Raw genomic sequence first — 14,779 nt, forward strand, 5'->3', positions numbered from 1 at the left:
TGGTGTTAGCTAACTAGCTAGCTATTGTTTGGCCCTCACTTCATCAATGAAGAAGTTGCGCTGTTGCATTGTTGTCTCGCAGCTCGCTGGGATGGAATGTTGTTACATTCTAATACCGTCCTTTAACTGCGCGCTGCGCTGCAACGTTAACAAGCAGTGGACACGTTTATATCACTCGTCTGCTTTGAAGTTTCTCACAGTGCGTTTTGTTAAGAGGGAGCTAGATTTCCCAACGATTAATCCCTTTTATGTTATAACATTAAACGTTGGTTACTTTACAACCCCATTTGTATGATAATGTTCAGTCAATGAACACAACGCGAAAGGCCTTGGCGTTTGTTTTGTAGCACAAATTCTATGTCGTTAATCTATTCCCTGCAAGGGCCTCGGCTTGTTGCATCCCGTTGTGACACAGACCGACGCTTTGTTTTATCGGAGCATGTAGTTTAAAATGCTGCCATTCTAGGAATGCTTCTTTTGAATGTGTATAAACTGATTTGAATGAGTACAATTGTCTCTTACTTTCCCTTGCATGCTGTCTGCTGAACCATGATTCTACTCTGTACCCGGCAGGATTAGTCCAACCCATCCTAGAGTGATTGTTTTCAAAATGAGGCTGTGGATAGGTGTTACATTTCCTAAGATGTCTGCACTTTGCTACTGCCATCGGCAAGTGGCAAGTTTGTGTTGGTAAATGAGAGAGTGTGGGGCAGTGAGCCTCTCAGGCATGGTCAAATCTGATACAGGGGTATAGTAGAACTTCACCCTAGTGTCATAAACGGCCACTTGCTCTCCTATTCAGGAGAGTTTAACCCTGGAGGTGTTGGAATGCCAAATGTCACCATAAAAGATCAAGAGCTTTGGCTTGTGGTGTTGATGGGAGTGAATACGCCTAGTCTGTTGGCACTACAGTAGCCAGGCTGGCTTGCCTTGTGCAGTAAGACCTGGGCACTGTTCTGCCATCATGCATTAGTTAGTTAGTTTCCACCAATGTGAGTGTTTATAGATGAGAAAATCATTGATTTATCCAGGTTATGTTTGTGTAGGGCATTTTTTGTTTAGTTTTTTGTCTTGTTTTGTATTTCATTCAAACGGGTTCAAAACTTTACGCTTTATCTACTCTCCTTTCTATGTCAGTATCCAGTAGTCTGTAGCTTTTCCCTCTGTCGGTATCCAGTAGGCATGTAGTCTGTAGCTGTTCCCTCCATCAGTATCCAGTAGGGATGTAGTCTAGCTTTTACCTCTGTCAGTATCCGGTAGGGATGTAGTCTAGCTTTTCCCTCTCTGTCATTATCCAGTAGGGATGTAGTCTGTAGCTTTCCCCTCTCGGTCAGTATCCAGTAGGCATCTAGTCTGTAGCTTTTCCCTCTCCGTCAGACAGTATCCAGTAGGCATCTAGTCTGCTGCTTTCCCCTCTCTGTCAGTATCCAGTAGGGATGTAGTCAGGAGCTTTCCTCTCTCTGCTGTTGCACCTTATTACTGTAGACCGAGTACACACACCTGCCCGGCCAGTATTTACCCCTCTGTGGCTTCTCACCCTTACCCTACCCCATCCACTTTCCATGTTTGGCACCCCATCAAACCACAAACTGATGCCCAGGAGAGGAGTCTGGTCTCTGGGAGGCAGCTGCCGCTGCACTGGCTGTCTGGCTCAGTCACCAGATAGGAGACGGATTGTTCCGCAGAGTGCTCCCATGTAGGATAGTTGATAGAGAGAGCATAGTCACTTTCCTAAATTAATGTCTGAGCTGTTTTACATTATTGAAAATGTCAGGTATTTGAATTATTCAACCGTTGAAAATTAGTGGCCACATGGAAATGCAAATTCTAGGTATTCATTGGAATTGACTTAGCTAATGCTTCCTGAGAGGCCTCTTGGGTTTGCTTGGTAAATAACATTGCCCCTTCTCTCCTCCCTCCCTAGATTTTGGTTCACTCTTCGACTTGGAGCACGACCTCCCGGATGAGCTCATCAACTCCTCGGAACTGGGGCTTGTCAACGGAGGGGACCTCAGCCAACTCCATACCAGCCTTGGAGGAGGAGGCATGGGAGGGATGGGTGTGGGAGGAGGCCAGGACGCGGCCGCCAAACACAAACAGCTCTCCGAGCTCCTCAGTCGAGCACCGCCCCAGCAGGGGGGGCCCACCCCCAACAGCACGGGGCCAGGGGCCTCCATGGGCATGATGGGGGGCATGCACGCCTCCCCGGGTGGACCTCAGGGCCTGGGGCCGCAGGGCCAGCAACAGTCCGGGCTTATGCAGCAGGGGATGGTGGGAGGAGTGGCCGGGATGAATCGGGCGGCGGCCATGATGGGCGCCCAGAAGGGCAACAATGGACAGCCGCAGCAAGGCCTTATGGGAGGGCAGGTGATGAACGGTTCGCCCAGGATGGGTTACCCTGGCAACACGGGGATGGGGAGTAATAATAATCTGTTGGCGGAGACCCTGCAGCAGCAGGGGGGTCAGCAGATGGGTCCCGGGGGACCGGGCGGGATGAGGCCACAGCAGCCTGGAGCACTGAACAAGGTAAGGCTTGTGTTTCTGTTAACCAGTGGTTCTCAGGTTAGCTGCGGCATAGCAGGCCGGGGCAGATGAGATGTGTGTTGTCGGCAGCCGGCGTGACTTGTGTGTACATACAAAAATGTAATTAGTCTGTTTTGGAAATCTATTTGAGGTGGAAGAAGGCTTAAAAAGCATAACGGGCAATCCTACCACAGCCTCTCCAAGGGGGGCATCAACAGATGAGTTATCGTGGTATTTCATTGTACCACACGGGCCACAAAGTGAAACATTGAGGCTGAACTCTATTGGTTATTCATGTCCGGTTGTGGGGGACTACACTACTTAATGGTGGCTGCAGGGAGTAGATGCATACGGGCCTCAGCAGCCATATCGGCGCTCACTGTGCGGTATAGGTGGTTAACCTCGTCATTATCCAATCCTCCACCCGACTGGGTTCCTTTGGATAGACTGGGGAGCAGAGGGCTTGTGTCAAGATTGGTTTATTGATGAATATATTGGGTGGAAAAGTTCTGTGGGGGGGAGGGGGGGGGGGGTAAAACTTGTAAGACGATGAAGCCAAGGGCATGAAGTGTCTTCTTGGAGAGCTTATCACGTAATGGCATGATTGTGTGGAATCATCTGCCTTGGCTCTGTTATCGTGACTGTCTGACCGCTATCGTATCGTCATAGGCAAATATGAAAAGGCACTTTCACGCTAGGATAGTTTAGCATCGGTTAGGATACAAAACCACCTTTTTCCGATTGTGTCTTTCCCTTGTTGTTTACTATGAAAAGGATATGTTTTACAGCTCATCATGAAACTCGGCTAGTTAGCTACCTGCTTGCTAATTCACATTGTTGCTTGTAATAAAGTGTCTTGGGTGAATCCGTTCCGTACCCACAGGGCGGATTTTGCATTTCTGCTTTTTAAATGCATAACGTTTGGATATGTAAAGGTGTGGAAAGAGGAATTAACTGGTATTTCTCGTATTTCATTAGGTTGATTGATAATGACATGACTAATGTGGATCTGGGCTAAAGTATCCAACTCTACATTGAAGGTCCACCCAAAAAAACAAAGTAAATTTATTATGCCCATGATCTCACATATCCCCAAACTACAAACTATCTTGTACAAATTCAAGTTGTTGAAGTACCAAGTACAGCTCAGTGACATGATGATGAAAATGAAAAGGATATATATCAATATGTTCTATAACTTTCCAGAAACTGTTAATTACTCATTAAGGTCTTGGTATTTTTTCCATTTTCATCATTTTACTGAGCTGTATTTACTTCCAGTTCTTCCAACTCCACACTCCTCCTACACAGAAGGTTGGATGACGTTCCACTGTCAAACATCTCTGCCTGAAGAGGAAGTAAACTAACCAGTGCTACATGCTCATATTATTTCCCCTTAAAGTAGGGGTGGACGGTATAAACGGTATACGGTATAAACGGTATGAATTTGCTCTACGGTATGGATTTTGAGTATACTGTGTAACCGGTAGTGCAGCTCTAAAATAGCAATGACGTCATGTAACCACAGCGCGACTATTTCACTGGCATTTGCCCCTAAAAATAGATAGAATTAGTCATAGATAATAGATATGTGCGAACTGGAAAAAGTTATTTAGGAGGCTTCGCGCAGTGGGCGTGCCAGCCCCTACCGCACGCATGTAAACGCGGGTCTAGTAGTCTAGTGGGACGGGACACGGGAGCTGTCGGCGTCTCCCTGAGCTAACGTTAGCTTAGCTACCGTTACAAAATGACCCAGTCAACTATTCACTTTTAGTTTAATACATGATGGGGCATTGTCTAACCGAACGGTATCTAGTCGGCCAGCTACCGATAGCTCCTGACATCAACAAACGCTCCACAAAGTCTAGTACTAGAGACGTGTATGCTACCTGTTAGCTCACGTTAACACAAGTTAGTTCACCGTTCAAAACTAAATGTCCCATTGAACTAAATAATTCACTGAGGCGTTGTATTAACGTTATATATGCAGTAGCTACAGATAGCTCATGATATCAATGTCTTATAACACTGATTCGATGCGTATTCGAGCTGAGGGCTTGCTAACGTTATAATACCAATACAATAGGGTCCAGGTGCAGCGCCGGAGAATCCTGGCCGTAGCTCTGCTCGAGGCTACTCGAGTATAGGGCAGGTGCAGCTCCGGAGAATTCTGGCCGTAGCTGGAGGCTACTAGAGTACACACAGACAGTGGAGCTTGTTGCGTGGTGGCGATGTCTCGCAGATAATACCAGTACAAGTCTAATTATATAATATATATATTTTATAAAAAAAAAATATATATATAAAATAAAAATTTTTTTTTATCAAAAACGATGATACCGTGATATATACCGTTACCGTCTATGCTTCAAATTATACCGTGATATACATTTTAGACCATACCGTCCACCCCTACCTTAAAGGCACAATTCCCCCAAAAGTTTACAGACTCATAGAAAAATAGTCCCTCTCAATGATCACGTATGAGCCGCTAGAAAACATGCACATCCCAATACCCAACACTCAGGGTGGGTGCTCAATTGAAAAAAATATGCATCTAGGGGGACCCTTCCCTCTGCCTTTTAGTTTCTTATTTTGCGGTCTTAGGTACGTTTCTGGGCGTCAATCTTTTATGTGTCTCCGCTTTTCAAACAGGCGGTGTGGGTGTGAAAAATGCTTGTGTACAAAATGGCGGCTTTCTCGTAAACGTTCTCAATTCCCACCAAACGGTTCAGGGAAATGGGACATGCAATTGCTGGATCTCAATTCATATTTGATCTGCAATGCCTAGTTTGACAGTTTGATCTGAATTTTGTGAGCTGGACGCCTCCGAGGGTGCAAGCTCAGTCGTGTGAAGCAGGAAAACATGACCACTCGCTCGTAAGTAAACTCCTTTTCCACCTAAACGGTTCACTAAAATAATGTTTCTGACGATTTAGGGGTGAAATAGGATATGCAACTGCTTTATCTTTGATCGGCAACGCCTAGTTTGATCAGAATTTCGTGAGCCAGGAGCCTTGCAACACCACCTTTTTTAATCTTTACTACAACAACAAATCTACTCGTTGTGTCTTTAACACATTCTGGGCCATTGGGATTAGACTATGAGGCCAGTAGGGCTGCCTTAAATACTTCGAAGCTTCGTTCGATGGGCATGGGCTTTTTTTGTGCAAAATCAACTCTGCCTCTCTTTGTTAATTGGAACAAGCAATGCTGTTTGTTATTTAAGATGAGGTCGGACTCGGCACTGACAGATTTGTGTTCATTGTGCTGCTTTTATAAAGCCTCAAATGACTGCTTACAATATTTCATGAAAGCAAAGTGTTTAGTTTGTCTAAGATTTAAAAAGGTTTAAACTTTACAGCACTGACTAAGTTGAACAAAGTGCTTTACAAGTCCCACAACATAAAAAAAAAAAATATATATATATATATATATATTAAAATCGAATCTCGGCCCCGAAGCTTCGAATTCCAAAGAAAATTCGAAGGTCAGCCCTAGAGGCCAGCTTTTCATTACAAGTTTTCACTTGTTTGTAGAGCTAAATCTATATTTTATATTATTGCTATGTGTCCATTGTCATTGTCAATTGACAGTATTAACCTTCCCTTCAATATGCCATAAAGAGGGCGCCCCAGTGGCGAACCACATAACGTGCTGAGTCGCGGCACGGCCGACCCGGGTTCGATTCCCGAACCCGTCGTTATTTGTTGAATGTCTTCCCCCCCCACTCTGTCTCCCGTTTCACCTCTCTCTCTCTCTCTCTCTCTCTCTCTCTCGCTCTCTCGCTCTCGCTCTCTCTCTCTACTGGACTGCCCAGTAGAATAAAGCGATAAACGCAAAAAAAAAAAATCTTAAAAAAAGAAAATTCCATAAAGAAATCATTTTTTTCATCGATACGTTCCCGTTTTATAGCGTTGTGAATATGAACTATATACCGGAATGGTCTGGGGTAATTCCTGCAAAGCTAGTTATAGGGCGCTAAGCTAATAGCTAGGGCTGCAACGATTAGTCGACATAATCGACGACGTCGATCATAAAAACTCGTCGACGCAGAATTTTTGCGTCGATTAGTCGTAACAAATTATTATATATTTTTTTTGCAGAGGAACAGATTGGACATTGAGGGTGCTTTCTCACTCACCATTCGGGTCCGTTCCGTCCTCGTTCCGTCCTTGGGTGCGAACTTCCCCCCTCCCTCTCCCCCCTCTAGTTTGCGTACACACTCAGTCTTTGTGCGCTCTGGGTTTTGTTTACGGTTTGCGTTTTGAGCGTGTAACGGTGTAAGCTTGCCGTAGGCGATGATGTCACACTCGAAAATGTAAACACAGGAAGAGTATTAACACGGCGGTGGAGACTGGATGCTGATATAAAAGAAACAAATAACCAATAAATATGAAGTTATATTTGAACCTCTGTCAAGCCTTGTCAATATAACCCACCCCCCTTTTCTCACAAATGGAACTGGTGTCGTGCAGTCCGCTCCAGGGTTAACGCTAAGCTAACGCTAGTTAGCTTAGCCTATTACTAGTCTATAGTCTACTAGACCTATCTACTAGTTAGCAGCTAACATTAGCCCAGGGTTAGAAATTAAAAAAAAATTTCAAGGGCTTTTTTTGCCCCCCCCTTAACACTTTGGCTGCCGGAGGTTAAATTCATGATATACCATCTGTTGCCAGCTCTATTTGTCTATGGATAAGTTCCCCTTCTTTGCAGGGCTATAACCTTTTAAATCCTATTGCTAGATTGCCATTATTAGGGCCCATTCAAAGTCCTATATGTATTGTTCATTGTGTAGCAACGTTAAACTTTTTCATTCACATATTCATAGTAAAATATGGTCTAAGTATAAGTATGTTTTTATCGTTTTCTGCAGCTTTCTTCAGAACGTGATTTATAGCTCCAAATGCATTATATTGATGATGAAATAGTTTGATAGCAATCGGCGCAATATAAAAAAATCCAACTGGACGGACTTCTGGAAGTTACTACACGTAATCTGATGTTGACCGGATGGCCGAGGGGGCGTTTATAATTCCGTGGGCAGCGTTATACCATTCATCTAATGTGGGTCAAATGTTCATCATAGCAGTTAGTATCGTACACATTGAAAAATAACTCTGAATCTTACCGTATCTTCCTCGCGCCGTTGGGCGATGAGCGTGGAACAGACATTTTCCTATTATGGGATATAGAAATATCCGGTCCATTTCCAGGTTGTATAATAATATATACGTCCAAATCATGTTGTTTTTTCGAGTTATTTGCAGCGATCGATGTTCACTGTGTGAAGACTGAGTCTCTCTAACACTAGCGAGTGCCCGGACCCCATATGGAGTGAGTCCTACCGGGTTAAAGGTAACATCCGTTTTTTCGATCTGCCGATCGGCCACCAGATGGCGGTCTTGAACCGCTAGAGGATTGAGAGGAGATCACACTTGTGTCTCAGGGCCCCGGAAAGGAAATATGATTCCGATCACAGATTTTTGAAATATTGATATCAAAGACGAGTTACGGCGTCTTCGGCAACTTGAGCATGGCGGGGAAGGACTCCTAAAAGCGTCTTCCGGCAGTTAAAGTGTTAATTGATTTTCGGGGGCTTTTTTTTTGTATTTCGGGGGCACTGAATTTTTATGATAAACGGTAGGGGTGGGACGGTTCACAAAATGGACGGTTCGGTTCGTATCACGGTTTTGGGGTCACGGTTTTCGGTTCGGTTCGATATACGTTAATTTTTATTAAAATCTTTTATTAAACATGTTTCTCATTTATAAAAAAATAAATAAAAAGGTTTACAGTGTTAGTGTTTACAGCCTTAAATAATGTTTGGCACACAAAGACCGAACTGACTGAAAAATACAGGCTACATTTGTCAAAGTATTAATTTAGTGCAAACAAACAATATGCTCAGCCAGCACTAGACTTTCCTTTCTTTAATATAAACACAAAAAAAACTGTCAACCATGTTTAAATTTCCTGATTGTCAGTTCTTAATGGAAAGATTCGTTTTCGGCTTGAAATTATTATGTATCTGTCTACATTTATTTAGACTAACATTAGTGATGCACCGATGTGAAAATTGTGGCCGATACCGATAACCGATATTAATATTGCTGTTCTGGCCGATACCGATATTTACCGATGTCGATATCTCTGTATAGAAAACACTTTTTTATGATAATCATATAAAGAGCTATTTTCCAAAACGCATATTTTTTTACTTTTGTAACTTATTTTCAGAAATTACTGATATTTTGAAACTATTTAAGGCCAAAACATGTAAAAAGAAAAAAGAAAGATTTACTTTTTTTAATATCGGCCCTATCTTGATATCGGACCGATACCGATGTGTAAAAAAACTGCCATATCGGCCGATATTATATCGGCGGCCGATATATCGTGCATCACTAACTAACATTATTTAAATATTGAGTGCAACTGTGGTGGATTACGTAATTCGGTGAGTTGGAACTATCTATGGGTTGCCGCCGGGTCCCCACGGACATTTTAGCGTGTGGCACCTTCAGCTCCGGTAACGTTAGGAGGAGATCATAACATCAACAAGCAGCACGAAAGCGGCAATAGTCCCGGTTTGGAGTTAGTAAAACACAGTTGTATGTTAGCCTTCTTGGATGTTGAATAAACGCCTATCATTGTCTTTAAACACCCCGCCTCTCAGACTCCCATTTCCTCCTCTGCTACAGTAGCTAGTAGCTACGGTGACATTTCATTGACTGTACAGTATTGGCTTGCAAGCTGCGTCGGCCTACCATAGTTAAAACGTGCGTTGTGTTGTACAAACTGCTAACGCTATGGCAAGATGTGTGTAGGCCTATGTAATGTTAATGGCTATGTTTTTAAAGTCGTAATGAAGATTGATTTATATTGTGCTTGCCATTTTTACACAAACTGACTAGCACCTGGCTGCAGTGCTGCAGCCAGTGCTCACCTCTCCCGGCTCCGCCAAATGATTCTTTTTATTTGCGCGTCATCTGAACCGTACGATACACAGACGCTCCATTACCGGATAAATATATATATATAATTAGTAAACTGTCGGGGGCATTTTCTGCCCCCCTTAACTGATTTTAGAGGGCATTTTGTCCATTTTCAAGGGCATTATGCCCCAAGCCCCCGTTAATTTCGAACCCTGCATTAGCCCATCACTCGCGGCAATTATATTGCATGTCAGTTGATGGAACTGGTGTTGTGGATTCCGCTTTGAGCGTTTCCCAGGGTTAATGCTAAGCTACGCTAACGCTAGTTAGCTTAGCCTGTTCAGCAGCTGTTCAGCAGCTAACATTAGCCCATCGCTCGTGGCAATTATATTGCATGTCATTGATCTACTGGTCGACCACGGCCGACTGGTTGGGCACCACTGGTCTAATAGAAATAAATGCATTCGAACAAGAAACCAATGTATAGACATAGCAATGGCAAACAAAATTGCCAGGCCTAATGCGAGCCAGGGAAGTGTTGTGCTTTGTAACGTGGCTTCATGTTTTCATCCACTGAGCTGTGAGGCTCCACATGCTTGTTTTAGTTGAGGTCTGAACTCGCAAATTGCCCATAAATATCGTTTTTGTGGGTATTGTCCAGTTGTTGCTGTGTGTTTTTATCTGCCCAAAATTCAAGGAAGTAACGACGTTGTGTGTGTCATCAAGTTGATACAAAAGCCTCCCCCGCTCCTACTGGCGCGCACCCGGAACCACCTATTTCAGCGTCCCCGGGGACGGGGGGGGGGAGCGTTCTCACTAGGACAGACACACCCTTTTCTGATGCGATCCGGCTCTGATTCGACGTGAGAAAGCACCCTGAGCATGACCTCAGAGTTGCTTTGTCTACCATCACCCCAGACTTTGAGACTCATCCCCAGTTATCCCATTAGTTCCCTGGGATGTTAACACTTTGATCGCCATGGTTAAAATCATAATTTACCATCCCTCGCCATCTCCATTTGTCTATGGAGAAGTTCCCCTTCTTTGCAGGGCTATAACTTTTTTAATTGTATTGCTAAATTGACATTATTATGGCCCATTCAACTATTGTTCAGGGTGTAGCAACGTTATACTATTTCATTCACATATTCATATTAAATTACGGTCTACAGTATAAGTATGTTTTTATCGTTTTCTGCAGCTTTCTCCAGAACTTGATTTATAGCCCTAAATGCATTATATTGATGATCAAATACAGTTTGGTAGGAATCTGTGCGAGATAAAAAATTTCAACTGGATGTGCTTCTAGGAGTTACTACGTATGATCTGATGTTGACCGGATGGGCGGGGGGTCGTTTATAATTCCGTGGGCAACGTTATATCATTCATCTAGTGTGGGTGATATGATCATCAGAGCAGTTAGTAAAGAACACGTTGGAAAATAACGCTGGATCTTACCGTATCTTCCTCGCGCCGTTGGGCGATGAGCGTGGAGCAGAGATATTCCTATTATGGGATGTATAAATACCCAATCCATTTCCAGGTTGTATGATAGTATATACGTCCAAATCATGTTTATCGAGTTATTTGCACCGATCGGTGTTCACTGTGTCAAGATGGGAGTCCCTCTAACGATAGCGAGTGCCCGGACGAAATATGGGTGAGCACCACTTCATCCACAGATCACTTCCTGTTGGGGCGATCTGCCGATCGGCCACCAGATGGCGCTCTTGAACAGTTAGAGAGTTGAGTGGAGCTCAGCAGTATATCTCAGGTCCCCGGGGGAGAAATATGATTTCGATCACAGATTTTTGAAATATTGATATCAAAGACGTGTTACGGCGTCTTCGGCAGAATGAGCATGGCGGGGAATTACGAGTTTCGGCGTCTCCGGCGATTAAAGTGTTAAGCTGAGAAGGATATATTATTATTATTATTATTATTTATTATTTTATTTCATTGTGTTTTTAGCCCTAGTTGCACTTTTGTTGCAACCCCACCAGTTATCCCATTAGTTCCCCCAACTTACTGTCGGTCTGTTATGTTAAGCTAAGAAGTCTGCTAAGAGCCCGGAAAAGGAGCAGCGCCCACAGGAAGCAGAGATGGAGGGTGTGACAGAAATAATCGTTAGATTAGTCGACTAATCGGAAAAAAAATCGACAGATTAGTCGACTACCAAAATAATCGTTAGTTGCAGCCCTACTAATGACGTTAAATCGATTGGCGTTTCGGCCCTACACAAGCTAGTTAAAAATCAAAATGCATATGATCGGTATCATGTTCCACCATGAATGCATGAAAGGGGGGGTGGCGGGGGAAGTCGTTTCTGATTATTGATTACCAATAACGGCATTCGTTATTGCAACATCATACGTTGACCGGGTGGATGGCTATGAGAACAAGGCCCGATCAGACTGAAATTGACGTCAAATCGCTCTTACCTGTGGCCGGTTGGATTCCAAAAAGAATTTCCCAGTTATTTGATCGCCATCTGGTAGATCGATATGTCCATTGGCTGATGCTATATTCCTTTACTGCATACTGAATTCGGCATCGCAAAAAGTATTCCAGGCGATCTGGTGAAGCCATAGCTTTAGGCTAACAGAAAAGCTAACCCGGAGCGGAAAAAAAAAATGACGGCCGGTCTGCAACAGGGGAAACTGCGTTCTCGAGACAGCGCCAATACGATGATCTGGCCGGTACTGCACTTTCGGAGTCCCAATATGCCTTTTCCAGCCAAAATACAGCTCCGTGACAACATCTGGGATATTAAAATGGAATAAAAACAAAAACAAGCTTATCACGTATATATGTGGTTGGCCGTCAAGCGCTGGCTCCCAATCACGTATATATACACGTGGTTGGCCCTGAATCGGTTAACATATTTAATAAATAACATTAGGTCTGAGCCCAGCTCTGGGCGTTGCTACCAGCTTGGCTGGTCGTTCATACTAATACAATTGGCAGTATTAGGGGGTGGGAAGCTGGTGGGTGTGGATTGGACGTTGTGGACAGCGACTCCTACAGGTCGGTTGGTGCGCCTGCGCAGTAGAATCAGGAAGCGACGAGGGCGCCGTGTCCCTCCCACGCAGACCCTCGCCGCTGAGAGATCGCGCTGTGCAGGTGAAAAGATGCGACGGCTGCCTCCTCGAGTACCGGAGGGGACACGGCTTGTGGGAGGCATGGCCTAACAACGTTCGAGACAGGGGAGGGTAGAATTGGACAATGCGAAATTGGGGACGGGAGAAAAATAGAAAAATGGGGAGAAAGGCTAGATAAAAAAATAATAATAAATAACATTATATTTTTGATTGTCTATATTCTTTTTGCCTCTTTTTATAAATAAGAACCAAAAATTACATATTCACTTGCCACAGTCGATATTTCTTCGGTCATGATGGCCATCAAGATTTATATTTGCCGGCAATTGAAATTCCAAACGAGTCGACCATTGGCCGGTAAATACCAGCTAACTGAAACCTCAGCATAGAGACTGCTCTATGTTGGAGTTTGCTCTCAAATGCTGCGTCATGTTAGAATGCTAGCTTAGCGGCTAACGTTAGCCTGTTGCTGTGCTAAAGCAAGTCTCCTCTCAGCCTCCTTAGCCAAATTGCAAGGTCCGTGAGCAAGTGGAGAAAAACTCAGTACAATTAAACACTATGCAACAACCACTGCAAACGTTGAGCTAATCATGGTCTGTTTTCAAACTCTGTTCCTTTTTAAATACTAAGCTGTCAGTATTTCCTTATGCAAACTGACCAAATAATATATCCGAAGATAACTAATAATGAAAAGTAATCTCTAGGGCTGTCTTAAATACTTCGAAGCTTTGAAGCTTCGTTCGATGGGCATGGACTTCGAATATGAAAAAAAAAATTGATTATGTAAAAGAAAAATATATATTTTTTGAATTTTGTGTGCAAAATCAACTCTGCCTCTCTTTGTTAATTAGAACAAGTAATGCTGTTTGTTATTTAAGATGAGGTCGGACTCTGCACTGACAGATTTGTGTTCATTGTGCTGCTTTTATAAAGCCTCAAATGACGGCTTACAATATTTCATGGAAGCAAAGTGTTTAGTTTGTCTAAGATTTAAAAAGGTTTAAACTTTACAGCACTGACAAAGTTGAACAAAGTGCTGTACAAGTCCCACAACATAAAAAAAGAATTATATATATATATATTTTTTTTTTTTTTTTTTATATTTCGAAGCTTCGAATTAAAATCGAATCTCATCGAAGGTCAGCCCTAGTAATCTCACATTTGGGTCTTCTTATTTAGTAAAATGTGTGTAAGAAAGGCTGTGATTGGCTGTTTCAGAGCACATGAACACAAATTTCATATAACTGGAATAGATAGAAAGGTATCTTTCCAGCGTTTCATGGTAATCTCCTTTTTAATAATGGTTGCACACCAGATTCTTTGCTCTCATGCAACAAACTGATTTTCTTTAACTTATTTTGCATTATGAGTAGAGTTGTTCCGATACCAGTATCGGAAATGCCGCCGATACTGCCTAAAATGCTGGTATCTGTATCGGCGAGTACCCTCTAATTCTGCGCTCCGATACCATATGACGTAATTTATCAACAACACTGCGGTTTGCTGAGTGAGCATTATAAAACAAACGTGTTTTTAACCGACCGTGAATTAAAGTGTCAATGCTGTTTGTCATTTTAACAGCAGATACTTTCTTAAATGCCATCCTCCCGACAGAGCGGTGTTGACGGGGAGCTCTGATGCATTCGCTTGGTGGTGTTATTAGCATTGAACAGCTAACCGAAAGCTAGCGTTAACTAACGTTAAAGGTTTAGCTTTAATGTTACCTTGGCTAAAGTTGGGGCTATTCATAATCCAGCAATAATGGCTGCAGACCTGCAAGCAAAGTACAGCAAGTTGGCAAAGGAGTATTCCAACGTAAATCACATTTTCACCAGTAAAGTTAGTCTTTCCATCTACCGGTAGCTCATGCTAGCTAACCTAGCTCACGTTAACGTCGTCAGTGATCGACCACCTTGCGTACACAATTAATGACATGTTGCGGACAGCCATATCGGTGACAATGTTTAGCTTTTAGTGCCAAATGATAAGAGTGAGGCGGAGTCTCAAAAGAGAATGTTGAATATTTATTGTGCAAAAATCACAACAGATCCTCTGCTACTTAAACGGAGCCTTGTGGAAGCAAGTGCAGCAACGAATAATGTCCGTGTGGAACTAATGTGCCAACAACCTTTCTGTGGGTGAACTCATTGAGATAGTTTTCAATTACTGATACTAATACTAATCTATACAATCACCTGTTGTTGAATAAATACCATT

At 43.2% G+C, this 14,779-nt stretch overlaps 1 protein-coding gene across 4 annotated transcripts in view; it reads left to right on the forward strand.

Moving 5' to 3' along the window:
• ep300b (EP300 lysine acetyltransferase b) overlaps positions 1-14,779 on the forward strand; it is a 155,494-nt gene that overhangs the window by 1,338 nt on the left and 139,377 nt on the right. For all 4 annotated transcript variants that reach the window (XM_084328213.1, XM_084328214.1, XM_084328215.1 and 1 more), the window contains exon 2: positions 1,925-2,526. In XM_084328213.1, the coding sequence (XP_084184339.1) occupies positions 1,925-2,526 (602 nt within the window). The remainder of the gene's footprint in view (positions 1-1,924; positions 2,527-14,779) is intronic.

This window comes from Notolepis coatsorum, assembly GCF_963971535.1.
Source record: "Notolepis coatsorum genome assembly, chromosome: 14".
Lineage (NCBI taxonomy): Eukaryota > Metazoa > Chordata > Actinopteri > Aulopiformes > Paralepididae > Notolepis > Notolepis coatsorum.